This window comes from Panthera tigris, chromosome C1, assembly GCF_018350195.1.
Source record: "Panthera tigris isolate Pti1 chromosome C1, P.tigris_Pti1_mat1.1, whole genome shotgun sequence".
In the NCBI taxonomy this organism is placed as follows: domain Eukaryota; kingdom Metazoa; phylum Chordata; class Mammalia; order Carnivora; family Felidae; genus Panthera; species Panthera tigris.
The window spans coordinates 176,584,992-176,604,126 of NC_056667.1; the positions used below are offsets into that span (position 1 = coordinate 176,584,992).

At 40.9% G+C, this 19,135-nt stretch overlaps 1 protein-coding gene across 4 annotated transcripts in view; it reads left to right on the forward strand.

The window, feature by feature from the left end:
- The window catches only part of MYO1B (myosin IB), a 187,585-nt gene that overhangs the window by 86,253 nt on the left and 82,197 nt on the right, over positions 1 to 19,135 (forward strand). For all 4 annotated transcript variants that reach the window (XM_042994938.1, XM_042994939.1, XM_042994940.1 and 1 more), the window contains exons 4-5: positions 87 to 181; positions 16,811 to 16,915. In XM_042994938.1, coding sequence (XP_042850872.1) covers positions 87 to 181; positions 16,811 to 16,915 — 200 coding nt within the window. The remainder of the gene's footprint in view (positions 1 to 86; positions 182 to 16,810; positions 16,916 to 19,135) is intronic.

Consider the following 19,135-nt stretch of genomic DNA (forward strand, 5'->3'; position numbering starts at 1 on the left):
TCCTTTAAAGAGCCTCTAGTTACATCTCATAAACACATGAATAATGAGCTGAATTTTAAGGACTTCTCTCCCATTCTCCCCTACAGCTTTGCCCTGTCAGATGAAGCATACAGGTCCCTAAGAGATCAAGATAAAGACCAATGTATTCTCATTACCGGGGAAAGCGGAGCAGGAAAAACAGGTAAGGCCAGCCCCAGCCTACCTTCCTTTCTCCTCTGTAGAAGGTCAGTGCTGCACAGATGATGGTATAGCAAAGAGGGCGGGGGCCTCATTAGCATGAAGCTGCACTGGGCCACTGTGACCGCTCCTTTGTGGGAGGCTGCTGATTCGGATCATGGAATGTTCTCTGGGAAGGACTTACCCCATCTCTCACATGACGAAACAGGTACCTGTCAAAGGGATTTCAACCAATATGGGAGTCTGTTTCTGGATTCTGGATCTTCTGGTGCAGTCTGAGCGCTTCAGGGTCTCTTACCTTTCCCGTAAGACACCAGACCTGTGAAGTCTTACCACTTCTGAGGAATGACAAATTGTTTGGGCTTTGGGAGACCACAGGCATATCTTATCTCTGCTAAAGAGTGAGGAGGGAAGGCACCAGAAAGATGCTTAATTTCACTCTAGAATAAAGTCTTTGAAGCCTAACGAATTGAGTATTTCTATATATTTTTACATTTATTTCTTTATTTAAGTGTTTGTTTATTTTTGAGACAGAGAGAGAGCATCAGCTGGGGAGGGGCAGAGAGAGGGAGACAGAGAATCCAAAGCAGGCTCTGCATTATCAGTGCAAAGCCCAGTGTGGGGCTTGAACTCATGAACTGTGATATCATGCCCTGTGCCGAAGTCAGATGCTCAACCCTACTGAGCCCCAAGATTTTTCTATATATTGTTAGATGGATTGGCACCGTTCCATAAAACAAACCCTCGAGTGGAGAGATTGTGCTGTTTTTCATGTGCTTTTAATAAAAACAATTTGTATGATTGATGTTCTCGAGTGAAAAGTGATTTCACACATGATGCCCAGCCACCTGGAAAAGGTCCGAAAGAGCTGTGCTCTCTGAGTCCAGACTGGGACAGGTTGAAACTGCTGTTGTCAGTGAGCTTCTCTGATGGAAGTGCTAAGCCCTGAAGAAGGAGAATGGTGAGGGAGATGGTATTTTCACGATTTTATCTGTAAAATGTTCTTGTTTTATACACAAGATTCTGATGATTCTACTAGTTTGCCAGATTGGGATTTAAATGTTTGTACTTTGCTTGGCTATGAAGTGATTAGATTAGCATACTTTGAGTCTCTGATTATTAAGAAAGTTGCCCATGGATATTTCAGTCAACTGACTGAAATGAGCCCCTCCTAAGATGTGCGCCTTTAAAATCTCACTATCGGCTCTGAGAGGGCTTTCCCTTCTGCACCTGTTCCTTCCTCCGCTCTCTTTAGGAGTATTCCCTCCCTGCCCCCAGTGTAGATAAGTGTATCCAACTACCTAGAGTACTTTAGAGAGATAGCAAGTACACACTTCCTTTGCGAGGTTCTAGGCCCTGGATGGGCAGAAATAGGAAAAGACTGGCATGTAAGAAGGTAAAGTAACAGAAGACCCAGGATTGTAGGTGTAGACTACCTACTGTAGGGTCCTTCCCATAGAACTGCCAAGCTCCTTGTTTTATTTTCTTTTTTTGTTTTATAAGTTTTTTAAATGTTTATTTAATTTTGAAGGGGAGGGAGAGAGAGAGCACATGCGCACAAGCAAAGGAGGGGCAGAGAGAGAGAGAGAGAGAGAGAGAGAGAGAGAGAGAGAAACAGAGGATCTGAAGCAGGCTCTGCATTGGCAGCAGAAAGCCCCAGGCAGGGCTTGAACTCATGAACCGTGAGATTATGACCTGAGCCCAAGTCAGATGCTTAACCAACTGAGCCACCCAGGCTCCCCCAAACTCCCTTGTTTTGTGGTGATGGAGGGATCACTGCTTTGTTTTGTTTTCAATTTTTTTAATTGTTTGTTTATTTTAGAGAGAGAGAGCATGAGCAGGGGATGGGCAGATAGAGAGGGAGACAGAGAATCTGAAGCAGGCTCCAGGCTGAGCTGTCCGCACAGAGCCCGATGCGGAGCTCGAACCCACTAACCATGAGATCATGACCTGAGCCGAAGTTGGATGCTTAACTGACTGAGCCACCTCGAGGACTCACTGCTTTGTAAAGCAACCTGCTAAATTTGTCATACAGATTCAGCTATCACAAGTTCTTTCTTACCTAGATTTGAATTCTGCCTCTACCTAGTGGCCTTAACTCTGCAGTCTGGAACCTTCCCAAATTAGTGTACTTTCTTTTCTATAGGACAGTCATTCGGTTATTTGAAGTCATCCATCATAGCTTGCTAGGTCTAAACATCCTTGGCCTTCAAAAATTTCCTGTGTGATGCACATTCATTTACTCATTCATCCAGGAAGTAATTTTTGAGTACCTTAAAGGAATACTAATAAGGTGAAAGTACTGTACTAAGTACTAGTGACACGTTGGTGAGCCAGACACCATCCTTGTCCTTATTGAATTTGTAATCTAGTGCAGGAGATAGACAATAGCACTCTGTTACATGTGCATGTACACAAGTATGGGTACTGTATATACACATATACCTATGTCGCATGGATACACGTAGTTTATATAGAAAAGGAAAAGTACGGGGTACTTATAAGAGCATATAATACGATCAGATCTCATTCTCAAAACCCTCACTATCATGGTCATATTATTCTGGAATGATCCCTGTTTGTCAGAATGCCTCATAAAATTACATCCCAAGGAGAGAAATAAACCGAATAAATACTTCAAGCTTGGTCTTGGTTATGGGGGAAACTGTTAGCTCTCTTAATATGGATACCAGGCTTCTGTTAATATAATATAGTGTATGTATTGAGTCTTACCAGTCTTCCCATCAGGCAAGATACTGTAGGTTTCTTGTATGTCAGCTTCTGGTAGGTCAGATGTGCTCAATCTAGTGTTGTCCAACAAAGTTATTTTAAGCTTACTGATGGAATCTTTATTTTTATAAATTTAGACCATTGTTAATAGCCTCTTGTGAAACTGACAAATTCTGATTCTGTTCCCTCCCGTAGAACCACTGCCATGCCACTGGGTAATAAGGGTGGCTGTCCCACATAAGTATTTCCATTGTGCTGGGCATTGTGCTTTAGTGTGTTACACATAGAAGTATTCTTCTTACCCCCATTTTTATCATGGGGAAATTGAGCCACACAAAGGTTAACCAAGTTGCCCAAACTTCCCAGTGAGTAAATGGCAGAGATGAGATTTTGAGCACAAGTAGTATATATAGCTCTAGAGTCCCCACTTTTCTTAGCCAGTTCAGCCTGCTTTAACAGCATACCATAGACAGGGTGGCCTAAACAACAGATATTTCATTTTCTTTCTTTCTTTCTTTTTTAATGTTTATTTAGTTTTGAGAGAGTGAGAGAGCAGGGAAGGGGCAGAGAGAGAGGGAGCTATAGAATCTGAAGCAGCTCCATGCGCCGAGTCGTCAGCAGAGTCTGATGCAGAGCTTGAACCCACGGACTGCCAGATCATGACCTGAGCCGAAGTCAAGACACTTAACCTACTGAGCCACCCAGGAGCCCCCAGACATTTATTTTTAAGTCGTGGAGGCTGGGATATCCAATATCAAGGTTCCTGCTGATTTGGTTCCTGGTGAGAACCTTCTATCTGTTTCCTCACATGGGAGATGGAGATGGTGGGAGAGGGGGAGGGAGAAAGGGAGGGAAGGAGGGGGGGAGGGAGGAAGGGAGGGAGGGAGGGTGAGAGAGACAGAGAGAGAGAGAGAGAGAGAGAGAGAGAGAGAGAGAGGAACACTAATCCCAGAGCACCTGGGTGACTCAGTTGGTTGAGCGTCTAACTCTTGGTTTCGGCTCAGGTCATGGTCTTGCAGTTTGTGGGATGGAGCCCTGCATTGGGCTGTACTCTGGCAGCAAGGAGTCTGCTTGGGATTCTCTCTCTCTTTCTCCCTTTCTCTCTCTCTCTCTCTCTCTCCCTGTCTCTCTCTCCATCCCTCCCTTCCTTCCTCCCTCTCTCCCTCTCCTTCTCCCTCCCCTCTCTCTCTGACCCCTCTCCTGCTCTCCCACACACGTGTGCTGTCTCTCAAAATAAATAAATAAACTTACAAAAAAAAAAAAAAAAAGAACACTAATCCCATCATTGGGAGTTTTTGAGCTTTTGAGGAACCTCTGTACTGTTCTCCATAGTGGTTGTACCAATTTACATCCCCTCCAAGGGTGCAAGGGTTTCCTTTTCATCACATTTTCTCCAACGCTTGTTGTCTCTTGCTTTTCTTCATTTTGGCCGTTCTAACAAGTGCGAGGTGATTATTTTGTAACTCTGAATTGGAATTTTGAATTACATTCTTGAATTGGAATTTTGAATTACATTGCCCTGATAATTAGTGATGTTGACTACATTCTCAGGTCCTTGGTAGCCATTTGAATATCTTATGTGGGAAAATATCTATTCAAGTCCTTTGCCTATTTTTAATCAGATCATGATTATTATTTATTGCTATTGAGTTGTAGGAGTTAGTTACATATTTTAGATACATGATCAGATACATGATTTGCCAAGTATTTCATGCATTTTGTAGATTGCCTTTTCTCATCGATTGTTTCTTTGGCTCTGCAGAAGCTTTTTTGTTTGACGTAGTCCCACTTGTGTGGTTTTGTTTTTGCTGTCTGTGCTTTGCATGTCATAGCCAAGACAATATCAAAGGGCTAAGACCAATATCAAAGGGCTTTTTCCGTATGTTTTCTTGTAGGATTTTTATGGCTTAAGATCTTATATTTAAGTCTTTAGTCCATTTTGAGTTACTTTTTGTGAGTGGTATAAGATAAGGGTTCAGTTTTATGCTTTTGCGTGTGAATATCCAATTTTGCTGGCACCATTTATTGAAAAGACTGTCTTTTCCCCATTGAGTATTCTTGGCTCCCTTGTTAAATATTAGTTGACTGAACATACATGGCTTCGTTTCTGGGCTCTCTATTCTGTTTCTTTGGTTTATGTGTCTTCAAAAAAAATTTTTTTTAATGTTTATTTATTTTTGAGAGAGAGAGAGAGAGAGAGACAGAGTATGAGGGAGGGAGGGGCAGAGAAAGGGAGACACAGAATCTGAAGCAGGCTCCAGGCTCTGAGCTGTCAGCACAGGGCCTGACGCGGGGCTCAAACTCACAAACCATGAGATCATGACCTGAGTTGAAGTCAGACGTTCAACCAACTGAGCCACCCTGACGACTCTTTGTGTCTGTTTTTATGCAAGTACCATACTATTTTGATTACTATAGCTTTGTAGTGTGGTTTAAAATCAGGAATTGTAATGCCTCCAGGTTTGTTCTTCTTTCTGAAGATTGCTTTTGCTATTTGTGGTCTCTTGTGTAGTTCCATATGAATTTCAGGATTGCTTTTTCTTTTTCTGTGAAAAATGCTATTGGAATTTTGATAGGGATTATGTTGAATCTATAGATTACTTTGGGTAGTATGGGCATTTTAATACTATTAATTCTTCCAGTGCACGAACACAGGATATTTTTCCATTTATTGTGTCTTCTTTAATTTTCTTTTACCAATGTCTTATGTTTTCAGTGAAGAGATCATTCACCTCTTTGGTTAAATTTTTCCTAAGTATTCTGTTGTTTTTGATGCTCTTGGGAATGGGATTGTTTTATTTCTTTTTCAGATACTTTGTTGTTAGCATAAAGAAACACAACTGATTTTTGTATGTTTATCTTATATCCTACAACTTCACTGACTTAGTTTATTATAACCTTTTTTTTATGGCATCTTTAGAGTTTTCCGTATATAAAATCATGTCATCTACAAAGAGACAATTCTACCTCTTTCTTTCTGATTCTGGTGTCTTTGATTTCTTTTCCTTGCCTAATTCCCCTGGCTAGGACTTCTACTGCTATGTTGAATAGGAGTGGTGAGGGTGGGCAGCCTTGTCTTGGGCCTCATCTCAGAGGAAAAGCTTTCAACCTGTCACCATTGAGTAGGATATTAGCTGTGTGCATGTCATTTACGGCCTTTATTATGTTGAGGTACATTCCTTCTATACCCAGTTAGTTGAGAGTTTTTATCATGAAAGGCTATTGAATTTCGTCAAATGCTTTTATGCGTCTCTTGAGATGATCAGATGATTTTTATCTTCTTATTCTATTAATGTGATGTATCACATTTATTGATTTGCATATGTTTGAACCATTCTTGCATCTCAGGGATGAATACCACTTGATGATGGTGTGTGATCCTTTTCACAAGCTGTTGAATTCAGTTTGGTAGTATTCTGCTGAGAATTTCGGCATCTGTATTCATCAGGGATATTGATCTGCAGTTTCCTTGTAGTATCTGGCTTTGGTATCAGGGTAATGCTGTCCTTGTAAAATGAGTTTGGAAGTTATCTCTTCTTGAGTGTGTTGGAAGACTGAGAGGGATTGGTGTTAATTCTCCCCTAAACGTTTAGTAGAATTCACTAGTGAAACCATCTGATTTGGGGTTTTTCTTTTGGGGGGGGGTTTGATTATTGATTCAATCTTATTTGATATTAATCTGTTTACATTTTCTATTTTTTATGATTCAGTCTTGGTAGTTTGCATGTTTCTAGGACTTATCCTTTTCTTCTAGGTTGTCCAGTTTGTTGGCATGTAACTGTTCAGAGTACTGTCTCTTCAGGTTCTTTGTATTTACATGATATTTGTTGAATGTCTCCTCTTTCATTTATAATTTTATTTATTTGAGTCCTCTCTCTTTTTTCTTGGTTAATGTAGCTAAAGGTTTGTCAGTTTGCTTTATCTTTTCAAAGAACCAGCTCTTAGTTTTATTAATCTTTTGTGATTTTCCAATTCTGTGTTTCATTTATTTCTGTTCTAGTCTGTATTATTTCCTTCCTTCTGCTAACTTTGAGCTTAGTTTGTTCTTTTTCTGCTTCCTTGAGGTATAATATTAGGTTTATTTGAGGTCTTTATTCTTGTATGCACTTGTGACTATAAACTTTCCTCTTAAAAGTTGCTTCTCAAAAGTTTTGGTATATTGTTTTTCTGTTTTCATTTGTCTCAAGGTATTTTTTATATAAAAATTTTTAATGGTTTCTATTGCACTAAAATAAATGTCAAATCCAGTGTGCTTGTTAAGGTTCTGTGTGATCTTGTCCCTACCTACGTCTGCACCTTTCTCTCATGCTTTTCTCCTTTTTGGTAATTGCACCTTGTGCTACTTTTTGTTAAAAATTTTGCTCTGTATTATATATAGATAGTATTATGGGGCACCTGGGTGGCTCAGTCTGTTAAGCGTCTGACTTCAGCTCAGGTCATGATCTTGCGGTTCGTGGGTTTGAGCCCCGCATTGGGCTCTGTGCTGGCAGCTCAGAGCCTGGGGCCTGCTTTAGATTCTGTGTCTCCCTCTCTCTCTGCCCCTCCCCTACTCATGCTCTGTCTCTCAAAAATGAATAAATGTTAAAAAAAGTTTTTTATATATACACAGTATTTCATTATTTAGTGTCCCATCCGTTTTTAGATCATTCATCTGAATCTCTGGGTATGGGCTCTTAAACCTCTATTTGCTCAGAAGTTTGTGAGGTCTTTGTTCAGAACTCTTTCTTTACAGTAGGTACTTTAAGAGGACACTGGTGTCTTGGGAGAAAGTGTTTGCCTCTTTTCTATCACTAAGCAGTTCTTTCTTATGAAACAATTTAATTCTTAGAAGCAGTACAGCTTCTTGTTTGTTTCCAAGTTGACCAATGAAAATGGTAGCAAGGCAAGTTAAAAACTATGCCTCTTGACAGAAGGCATTTGTATCGGTGGTGTTCTCATGCCGCCTGCCCCTTCCCCCAGTCCTTTTGACTGTATCTACAAGCCTACTCACTTCACACCTTTCTTTTTATTTAAGTGTGAAGGAGGAAGAGATGAAAATATTCCTAAGCCTATTAATTTTTTTTAAGTTTTTACTCATTCTTCATCGTGACTAAAGATACATTTTTTAAGGGTCTGATTGTATCATTTTGTTCCTAAGTGAGTCATCAGAAGTGGGTTGTGGTCATTGGTTTGATTGGTGTTGGCCAAGTCTTCATCTCCGCTGGAACATACATTCCATGAAGACAGCGCATCTGCTAATTAGCCATGTCAGCGTATGACCTTCTCCTCCTCAGAGTGTCGTAAACTGCACTGCTCCCTCCTGGAGAAAGATTCTATCGCCTGGTGGGCTCGTGTGTCTTCCTTATTGAAAAACAAAGTGGAGGTTGCTGGTACTATTTGAGAGGATTGGTGTTCATCCTTTTCTGAGAAAAACAAAAATGCCTCATTCCTCTGGGGGAAATCTAGTGGTGTGGAGTTCATTCTTCTTTTCTGTAGTTTTCTCTTCTCTTGATATTTTTTTAAATTAATAACTTGTCCCTTTGGTTTCAATATCGCATTTGCCACTTGGAATCCTTTTCTCCCAATTGTCTTCCCTAGATTTAGTCCTTCCTTGGATCCCTTTGTTCTCTGTCATAAGAATAGACAGCTGCTTGTCAGGGCCTTTGCTTTTCCCCTCCAGTGGGGCCATTCTGTTTATAATAGAATAAAGCATTCTGGGTACTGCTTTGAGTGGGAATCTGGAGGAGGGTACCATACACATGCTAGGACAGCGCTTCTCAAACCCTCTACCGTGGAACACCAGTCTCTCTCCTTCCCAAATCTCTCCCTGACTGATGCCAGAAAAAGGAAATAAAGGTATGGAAGAACCAATCTCTAATTTTTTTTTTTTTTTTTTTTTAGCTTAAACAGGCAAAATGAATCACCAAATTGCTATAAAAACTTATGAGAGCCTACTCTCATGTGCAGACTGGTAACAGTCCATGGAACAACCAACTTTCAGTAGCACGAGGTTTTGGATCATACTTTGGGTAGTACTGCCTAGAGGTCGTTTAATGCATTTGTCTCCATTTTGATCCGCTGTGATTCCTGGACCCTGTGATGCTTTGGTTTTCCATTATCACTAAACCTCCTAGTGCCAGGAGGTAGACCCTACTCCTGAGAGTTGCTGTTTTTCTTTTCTTTTCTTTTCTTTTCTTAAAGTTTGTTTATTTTGAGAAAGACGGAAACAGCATGAGTGGGGGAGGGGCAGAGAGAGAGGGACAGCAAGAGAACCGCAAGCAGGCTCCACACTGTCAGCATAGAGCCTGATGCCGGCTTGAACCCACGAAGCTGTGAGATTGTGACGGAGCTGAAACCAAGAGTTGGACGCCTAACCAACTGAGCCACCCAGGCATCCCAAGAGTTGCTGTTTTTAAATATCCACTCAACTATGCTCTTTGGTAGCTGCTAACAAGTTCTTCCTTTTCATTTCTAGATCCCAGCAGCATCTCCTACCTCTGTCCCCAGGGACACATCGTGCTTTGCTTACTTATTCCATTTTTTCCTACTTTTCTTTCATTTTGAAAGCAGTGATACAAAAATTGCTTCAAATTTTATCTAGGTTTTAGTTGTCATTAGACTATACGTTCCAGTAAAGTATAGAATTTATGTATTAATTAATGTCTGTTTCATGGAGATTACTTCCGGGAAAATGAAATGATGGAAAATAATACAGAGATTGCAGCATGGTAGTGTGAGGAATTTGGAGAGGGGGTTTAGTTATGTGGGGAAGAGGGATGCCAGGCTGTTTTTGAAATGTCACGTCATCTTATCCACTAAAATTGTTTCTGAGTACACAGTCACTAAAAATTTTGTTACTAATTAAATGAAAGAAGAAGAGAACTAATATTTATTGAGGGCCCAGAGTGTGCTATGTGCTTTATACGTAGTGTCTGTTTTCAGTAAGAATCTTTACTTGACAGCTTATACAGAAGTACCCCGCAGTATTAGAGGGCTTAGTTTATAAGAAGTAATTAATTTAACGAGGTTATAAACCCCCTTGGCAGATGGTGATGTTATTGGGCTTAAGCATCGGGCACACTCTTATGCTGCATGATTATATAATGTGGGCACTCAGGGAGAGGCGTGAACTCTGAGTCCTTTGGGGCCCTATTTAATTCATTACTGCTGTGCTAAATAAAAAATTCATCATGCCTCATAAAAGTGCCCAAGTATTTCTAGGCAGTGAACTCAGAATTCACTACCGTGAATACAGATAGTTTATGGAGAATCATTCAAGCCCTGATGGGGGACAGGGGGGCAGAACATGAAGGAATCATCGTAACTACATTTTTCAAAGACATCAAAATGAATCTGTGGGCCTAAGAAGATGATCCTGACGTGAGAAAACATTATGAATTATTTGGTTTCTAATTTTACAGTTACATTGGTTTCTAGGAACTCTCTAGCCGTCTGCTAAAAGAGTTATGGAGCCTGCCTTGCTCATTAAGACCTTTGGTTCTGAACCCCAAATGACCTTGTACTACTTTGCATCTCTTTACAGAGATATCACATCGAAGCAGAATAGCTAAGCAAACAGAAACCCCAAATAGAGTGAGCTTTTGTTTTGTTTCTTCCCCATGTGAGAAAGGCCTCTCTCGATCCACGTTTTATATGAATTATCAGAGACCTTGTGGCCAACTCTCAGAAGCAAAGCCACTTGTATACATAGTTGTATTTCAATAAAACGTGGCCTGTCATGACTCCTCTTAGAGTAAAGGCTGCGTTTCTCATTGCAAGACCCATGCGTTGTGTCCCATGCTTGGAACGGTTTGCGGTTGCCTGTCTGGTTAGTTTGGATATGCTGCAGCTGGGTCATTTGACAGCATTGCAGACAGATGACTGCCAAGAAGGGTGTTCCTCCGTGTTGCAGCATCCTTGTTTCATTGTGCACAAGGGTGGCCTCGTTTTGACTTGGGGAGTCTTACTGTTGAAGTCCCTGGGCCAGCAGACCTATGTAAGCTCAGTCCCTAGAAAAACTTGGGTATCCTAGCCAAGGAGATAGAGAGGTATAGGAGCAGATGAATCTGTCAGTTTTTTTTTTTTTTGTGTGTGAATATGTGGCTCTCTCTGTTTGCTGGATGTGTACGTGTTATATGATCTATATGTGACACCGATGGTGTTGCGTGTGCAATGAACGGATACACGGATACCTGTTAATTCCTGGATGAATTTAGGAGAAATTCTGGGAAGAAAACCCAGAATAAGCCTTGCTTATATTCATACCTTAGAAAAAATAGTTTTTAATGTTTATTTATTTTTGAGAGAGAGAGACAGAGCGTGAATGGGGGAGGGTCGAGAGAGAGGGAGACACAGAATCTGAAACAGGCTCCAGGCTCTGAGCTTTCGGCACAGAGCCTGACGCGGGGGTCGAACTCACAAGCCGTGAGATCATGACCTGAGCCGAAGTCAGATGCTTAGCCAACTGAGCCACCCAGGTGCCCCATAATCTTTATTTATTTTAGAGAGAGAGAGAGAGAGAGACAGAGTGCAAGTGGGGGAGGAACAGAGAGAGAGACACACACACAGAATCCAAAGCAGACTTCAGACTCTGAGCTGTCAGCACAGAGCGCAACGTGGGGCTTGAACTCACAAGCCGTGAGATCATGACCTGAGCTGAAGTCAGAGGCTTAACCGACTGAGCCAACCAGGTGCCCCCATACTTTTTTTTTTCATGATACAGTGACTAAGTCCACGGGAGCTTGCTGTGAACATGCCCCGGTTTTGATGTTTTGGTGCAAATGTCTTTCATTGAAATGTTTGTGTTTCCCTTCTCATTCACCTACTGCTACTTCACGATGCTTTTGTTCATAAAAATATTACTATATAATTATTATGTAATAATTGCCTAATAACATATAATATATATTGTTCACAACCTTTTGCAAGGTACCAGAGAATACCGAGGTAAATTAGTTATCCTGTGTTTCTTATCAGGAATTTAAAATGCCCAGAATCATAAACTGTCTTCTGTAACCCCTTTACATTGTTTGTCGAAATGAATTTTGATCTGGATCAAAATGTTGTAGGCCATTTTCCCATTAGTGCAGAGTGTCTATTAAGCCCTAGATGTTCTACCATTTTCTGGTGAGAAGAAATTTTTACTTTGAAGACTCAGTATTTTGTTTGTCTGACTGTTGATGAATTTTAGGGTTCAAGTTACATTCAAACATATATATGTACATAAATTTATATATGAGTGAAAGAAAATGATGAGCTGAGAATTGATTCTAAGCAAATGCTGTTATGTTTTGCCAGTTTTAAATGCCAGTGTACTCAGGGCTAAAATAGCAGTGCTTTTAGAATTTTGAGTACACGTGAAGAATATACCTTTTTGTCTCAAATAGAATCATTTTATATTTTTACAGTATACATGAAAGGCATTGTTGTTAGTATGATTACTGGATTAAAGTATCCACAGTCTGTGTTTCTTTGGAAAATGCTTATAATTTTATGCTGTGATTGCCAAGGTCATGGTTAGTTGGTTTCCGTTAACAGTCAACGTAACTCAAAAACTAGACTTTGAAATGCAGAAGATGATAATTCTTGATTCTTAGAAATCTATTTCATTCATAGAGGCTATTGCAGCAAGTTTTGATTTAGATAAATATCTAAATACGTGAATGAAGATATAAATTTATTTGAACTTTAGCACAGAGGGGCCAAAGGGAAATGAAGCAGAAAGCTTCATGAGATGACTCTTATTTCCTGTTTCCAGCATGGTGAAATATTATGAGAACAGTCTTCTAAATGATGTTGGAGCTTGCAACTTCTCCCTACTGTTCTACTTAATTCTCTAAAGTAGTGAGTAGCTCATGAACTACTTAAGTTAAAGAGCAAGTATTATGTCAGGAAAAGAAATTATAAGTGTTGTCTCTGTGAGATCATGAGACTGTTTAAAGAAAACTACTCTTAATCCTGGCTTCCAGAAATGAATTATTAAAATAAGCCCAGTATTAGATTTCCTGAAGATAGTGAAGAATTGAATGTACAAACTTTTTTTAACAATTTAGGAATAAGTATCTTTGAACAGTATTTAAAAATTGTATTTGAATTACTTACATAGAGTCAGTAAAGGTAATTCCTAATTTCAGTGAAGTTAACTCATCTTTGTATCTCAGTAGATATTGTGAGTTTATATGCAATTCAACAGCTAGGTAATGTAAGTCCAATTCAGATTCCGAAAGATCTACATCTTGTACCGTTTTTTAACAGATTTGACTCTGAGAAAACTTGATTCTGTTTCATACTAGCCGTTAAAAATTCTCTGAGAGGCCAAGTCAATTACAACAGCCACCAGACAGATTTGATTCTTGGTTGATTCCCACCCTCCCCTCCCCATCCAGCATTTTGTTCCTTAGAGTCCATCCTGGACCAGAACAGGATTTCTAGAGAATTTGGTGTGGTCATGTATCTGAAGTTTGAGGTTTGGCTGCAGTGAGGTCCATAATCATTGGAATAAGCAAAACAGCTTAGCCTGACTTCTGATATTTATTGTCAGTTTACCTAAAAGGAAACTTACCTTTTCACCTAAAATATGTTTATGTATGTGTGTGTGTCTAAGTGTAGTTGCCACTATCTGAGACAGGTTTTGTGCCTGTGAATGTTTTTAGTCTTCTAATAGTATACTAAGTCGAAAGGCCAGAAATTCTTGCCAAGAAAGAATATAGTAACCTATGTGAGGGTGTAGGTGAGTATGGGGAATGAAGGTAACACTGAGAAAGCAGAATGATGAGAAAGCAAGCCTGGAGGTGAGTTGCTTCAGAGGCCGGTACAGAGCTGGGACGTGGGCAATTCAGGAGAGGTGGCCCCGAGTTGGAGACCTGTCGGCACCGGATGTCAGGAATATATTGGGAGGGCAGTGTCACTTGAACTTGAAAGCCAGAGAGTCTAGAAAGAAAATCCCCTGATGGGACCAGAAAAAGAGTTCTAGTTTGGACTGATGGGCAGAGGGAATTGTGGCACCAGAAGTCAGAGGACATGTGATAACATATAAACCCATTGTCCATGTATAATTCCCCAGCTTTTAGAGACTTAAACCCCGAGAACAGTGGGAAATGTGGTTTGGGAACTTTACACAGTGGACAGTGTGTGAAGGAAGGCACCCTGCCCTTTGGAGGAAGGTAATCGCAAAGATGAAGAGACTGGCGTTTCTTGGTTACAGTCCCTAAAAGGAGACAACAGAAATCAGTCATCACAGACCAGTGGAGAATCTATTTGGACCCATTTTCTTTACCCAGAAAGCAAATTGGAGGAAGACTTAACTCCGACCATCGCAGAAGTCCCCAGCCTCCCATGTCATTTCTCAGGGCTCCACGAGATCCTTTAACTTTCCTACAACCCTACTTGCTCGTACTCCGTGAGCAGTCACCTTAGGCCTTGAGAGCTTTGTGTGATCTGCGTAGATTCTTCGTGCTCAGTGGCTCTGTTAGTCAGTGCTTTTGGGTTGCTCTAAAACCCTAAAGCAAGTGTTGGCAATGTGCCCAAGGTGGCATTCCACTTGTTCATTTATTACCTCGTGGTGGGGAGTGGGACTGGAAGCCACCTGCCTGTCATAGTGTGAGAAATGACAGTGTTGACATTTGCCCCCTTACACACCTGAGGGCACAGGTATTGTCACTCACACCTGAGGAAGGCTTCCTGCTCTTGGACAGTGGCACCAGTGCACAGACTTCAGAGAAAGCAAGATTTGGGCGACTGGTCTTCTAACCTCAACTGCCCAAATGAGGGTGTGTGTTGAATTCTGCTGACAATTAATAGTTGAGCTGTTCCCAGACCTTGGTATGGAAAATCAGAATGAGGACAGCTCAGTGAGAAACAGATTCCATGGTAAACCAGTTTGGAAAACGTAGCATTCAAGATCCTTCTCCAGAATTCCACAATGCACATGATCCTCTGATAAACCCTTTAAAAAGAAACCCATTTCACTTCCTCTAATTCACTGTGACTCTAAATTCAGTTGACTTTGGACCTCATTTCCCCTGAATATCTATTAATGTTCCTTGGCACACAGTATTAAAAGATCAGGTTCTGGGAGGCAGATGCTGGGAGGGCCCACAGGCTGATAGGTAGACACCAAAGAATAAAATCACCGAAAACAAATCTTGTCCTCCTTTGAGCTAAGAAACCTTCGTGTGCCTCAGGTAGCCAGCTTCTTTTAGCGGTTTACCTTTCAGAGTTACGAGTGAAATCTATGAATACAACTGTGCCCTGAAAAAGCTATCTTTCTTGTTATCAAATCCTTACATTAGCTGCTTAGGGTTTTTGTTTTTTAATGCTTATTTATTTATTTTTAAGGGAGAGAGGGAGCATGAATGGGAGAGGGGCAGAGAGAGAATCCTAAGTAGTCTCCACACTGTCAGTGCAGAGCCTGACACGGGGCTTGATCCCATGAACTGCGAGATCCTGACCTGAGCTGAAACCAAGAGTCGGACTCTTAATGAACTGAGCCATCCAGGCGCCCCTAGCTGGTTAGTGTTTTAACCGAGTTGAAGAGTCATTAATTTAGTCTAGTTGTGAGCAGACCAGTCGGATTTGGAAATATTTTGGGGGAGAACAGTTCTTTTAAACTTTGAAAATACTTTTGTGGGGCGCCTGGGTGGCTCAGTTGGTTGAGCGTCCGACTTCAGCTCAGGTCATGATCTCACAGCTCATGAATTTGAGCCCCACATCGGGCTCTGTGCTGACACCTCAGAGCCTGGAGCCTGCTTCTGATTCTGTGTCTCCCTCTCTCTCTGTCCCTCTCCCCTTCATGCTCTCTTTCTCTCAAAAATAAATAAACGTTAAAAAAAAATACTTTTGTAAAGCTACCAAGTTATTTTTGAGTTGAATTACTGTGTATGATAGAGTCATCGTGTATAAATGATTGCTTTGAGAAGATAGTTCTGACATGTTGTTGGCTGTATTACTCAGCAAAATTTTCTTCTTCCTGGTGATAACCTTTAAGCACAGTTCCTATTATATCTGAATCAATGACATGTCATTGAATAGAAAGCACAGATGTTTTATTATTTTTTAGTTTTTACATTTTTTGTTTTTATTTAAAATCAGTGTTAACATACAGTGTAATGTTAGTTTCAGGAGTACAGTACAAGGATTCAGCATTTCCATACAATACCCCGTGCTCATCACAGCATGTGCCCTCCTTAATCCCCATCACCCATTTTACCCATCCCCCAGCCTCCCCTCTGGTAACCAACATTTTTTTATCTATAGTTAAAAGTCTGTTTCTTGGTTTTCCTCTCTCTTATTTCCCCCTATGATCATTTGCTTTGTTTCTTAAATTCCACATATGAGTGAAATCATGTGGTGTTTGTCATTCTCTGACTTATTTCACTTAGCATTATACTCTCTAGCTCCATCCATGTTGTTGCAGATGGCAAGATCTCATTCTTTTTTATAGCTGAATGTATATTCATTCATCAGTTAATGGACATTTGGGCTCTTTCCATAATTTGGCTCTTGTTGATATTTGCTGTAAACGTCAGGGTTCCTGTATCCCTCCGAATCAATATTTTTATATCCTTTGCGTAAATTCCTAGTAGTGCAGTTGGATCATAGGATAGTTCTATTTTTATCTTTTTGAGGAACCTCCATACTGTTTTCCAGAGTGGCTGCACCAGTTTGCATTCCCACTGACAGTGTAAGAGGGTTCCTTTCTCCGCATCCTCGCCAGCACCTGTTGTTTCCTGTGTTATTAATTTTAGTCCTTCTGACCGGTGAAAAGCACCCATATTTTAAAATATTTCCAAAACATTATTTACTTCCAGGTATAAAGACATTCTGACACATTATTAGTGGGTCTTCTACCCCCAATTTCCTTCCTCCAAAAATTTTTTTTACAGATTTCTGCTTAATTTACAAATATGGTTTGTTTCATTCGCAGAGGCCAGCAAGCTTGTTATGTCCTACGTAGCAGCAGTTTGTGGAAAAGGAGCAGAAGTGAACCAAGTCAAAGAACAGCTTTTACAGTCCAATCCAGTCCTGGAAGGTAGGATTTCCTGTGTACACTGGGTCAGTGTGACTTGAACAGTAGATCCAGCCTGCAGGGCCCTTCAGGTACCTGGTGGGCTGGGAGGTGGGCTGCAGGGGAAGAGGAAGGAAGACATTCAGGCCCTGACCTGCCAAGCAAGTGAGCTGTGTCCTAAGAACTCTTGCCTTCAGGTGCTTCCAGGAGGAAACCGTTCACTCATCCCAAAGGAGCTTTTCCACTTACAGTCACTTTTTTCCGTTTCAATTTTTATTTGACTCACTTTGACTTTGCCTAAAAATAATCAACTGATGTTTGCATTTGATTTGATGGCTAGGAAAAACTTGGTGAAAAAGAGCAGCGTGAGCACAGTGCTATTTTATCATTCAGGATAGCATACATGAATGCTTGTTTCTTTTGTTAGAAAGACTGTGCCAGAGAAACAGCTAAAGAATAGTTTTTTTTGAGGGTCACAGAAAGTCTAAACCTGACTTTAGAGTTCAGATTCTATGGTTGGCCATCTGTGTTAGTCAGGTTGGGCTGCCATAACAAAATACCAAAGGCTGGGTGGCTTAAATGACAGGAATTTATTTCTGGACTTCAGGAAGCTCAGAAGTCCAAGATCAAGGTGCTGGCAAAGTAGGCCACTTGGCTTACAGGTGGCCACCATCTTGTTCTGTGCTCACATAACCTTTTCCTTGTGTGTGGCGGTTGGGGGCAGGGACCCTGGCTGGCTCTTGACCTCATCTAACCCTAAATACTTTCCAAAGGCCCCAGCTCCAAATACATTCACATTGAGGGTTAGGGCTTCAACATAAAAATATACATACATTTAGCTCATGCAACCATCAGAAAAAGCCAGAGGTGAGCCCCTAATGCCATGGAAGTTGGCATAAAACATAGGTATAAACCATTCTTTGCTTTGGAAACAATAAATCAGTCTTTCCCTATTGATGGCAAGCCCTTAATGTTGCTTTATATTGTAAGCATGTCTTTGTTATCACTTAATACAGTTTTTGGGATAGAATGGGTTGTTTCTCAGCCTCATTTGGGACTGGATCAGTCTCTACTACGGAATGCTATCCTGTGCATTCACTGGAAGACGTTTAGCCGCATCCCTGGCCTCTACCCACTAGGTGCCAGGATCACCTCTGCCCCCAGTCATTGCCATTGAAAATGTCTCCAGACATTACCAAATGTCACCTGGCAGGGAAGGGTCAGAACCATGCCTGGTTAAAATCTTTGGTCTAGAAGAGTAGGTTGGCTCGACTCTTTGTTCAAAGTCATGGAGGGTCAAGGCTTAACAGGGATTAAAGCAGAGCTGCTTTGGGGTGAGTCGGATACCCCCTCCCCAGAGTGGAGGGACAGAACCTTGCCTGTTGTCTTTATTTCCTAGACCCAGCCTCTCCTTCCTGCTTTATTCCAAGGAGATACCAGGCATCTTTATCCCTGCAGAAAGTGAAATAAGACTACTGAAAATGCTTTAGCCTGTGAAAAGCAAAGGCTGAAACATCTATTCCATTGTCACTGACCTTTCTTCCTCGTCAGTACCTTAATGAATAAAGAAGCTATTATAGAAAGTGCTGTTATCTTCATTTTATTTGGCTTTCTGTTTACTTTGTCTTTTGCTTTTAAGTGAGAGTGATATACATGTATTTCTGTATTTGTTTACTTTAAGAATGCTGTGATATAAAGGAGAAGCACTGTGGAATGCTCTAGCTTGCATCTGTGATTAGAATCTGACCCTTTATTTGATGGTATTTGGAACTAGGCCCCAGCGCAGGAAATGGAAGAAATGTCTGCTGTGGGCATGTATTATCTTTTATGGGAATGCTTTACTTTTTAACTGGAACTGCTACTGTAAATGAACATTTCAAACAATGAACTTAAAAAAACAATTGAGGAATGTGTCTCAAGTGTTCTATAATGAAACACTTGTTTTTGATCCTGTGGCTCACAATAAAAGACCTTAGTGTTTAGCGCTGTGTGTGCAGCTCAGATTTGTTTGATGAAAAGATGGTTTTATGGTGTGCAAATGGCGCCCTGAATAAAGTTTTTTTGAAGCAATTCCTTCACTTGCCCTTGACCTTCAGACCACAATAAACTGTCCTTTATACATCAGCATCTCAAGTTGGACTTTGGGCTATGCAAGTTAGTTAAGTTGGCAGGCCTACATGTTCACACCCACCAGGAAGACCAGCCTGTGCAAACATGAACGATGTCATGGTCTTCATGACAACT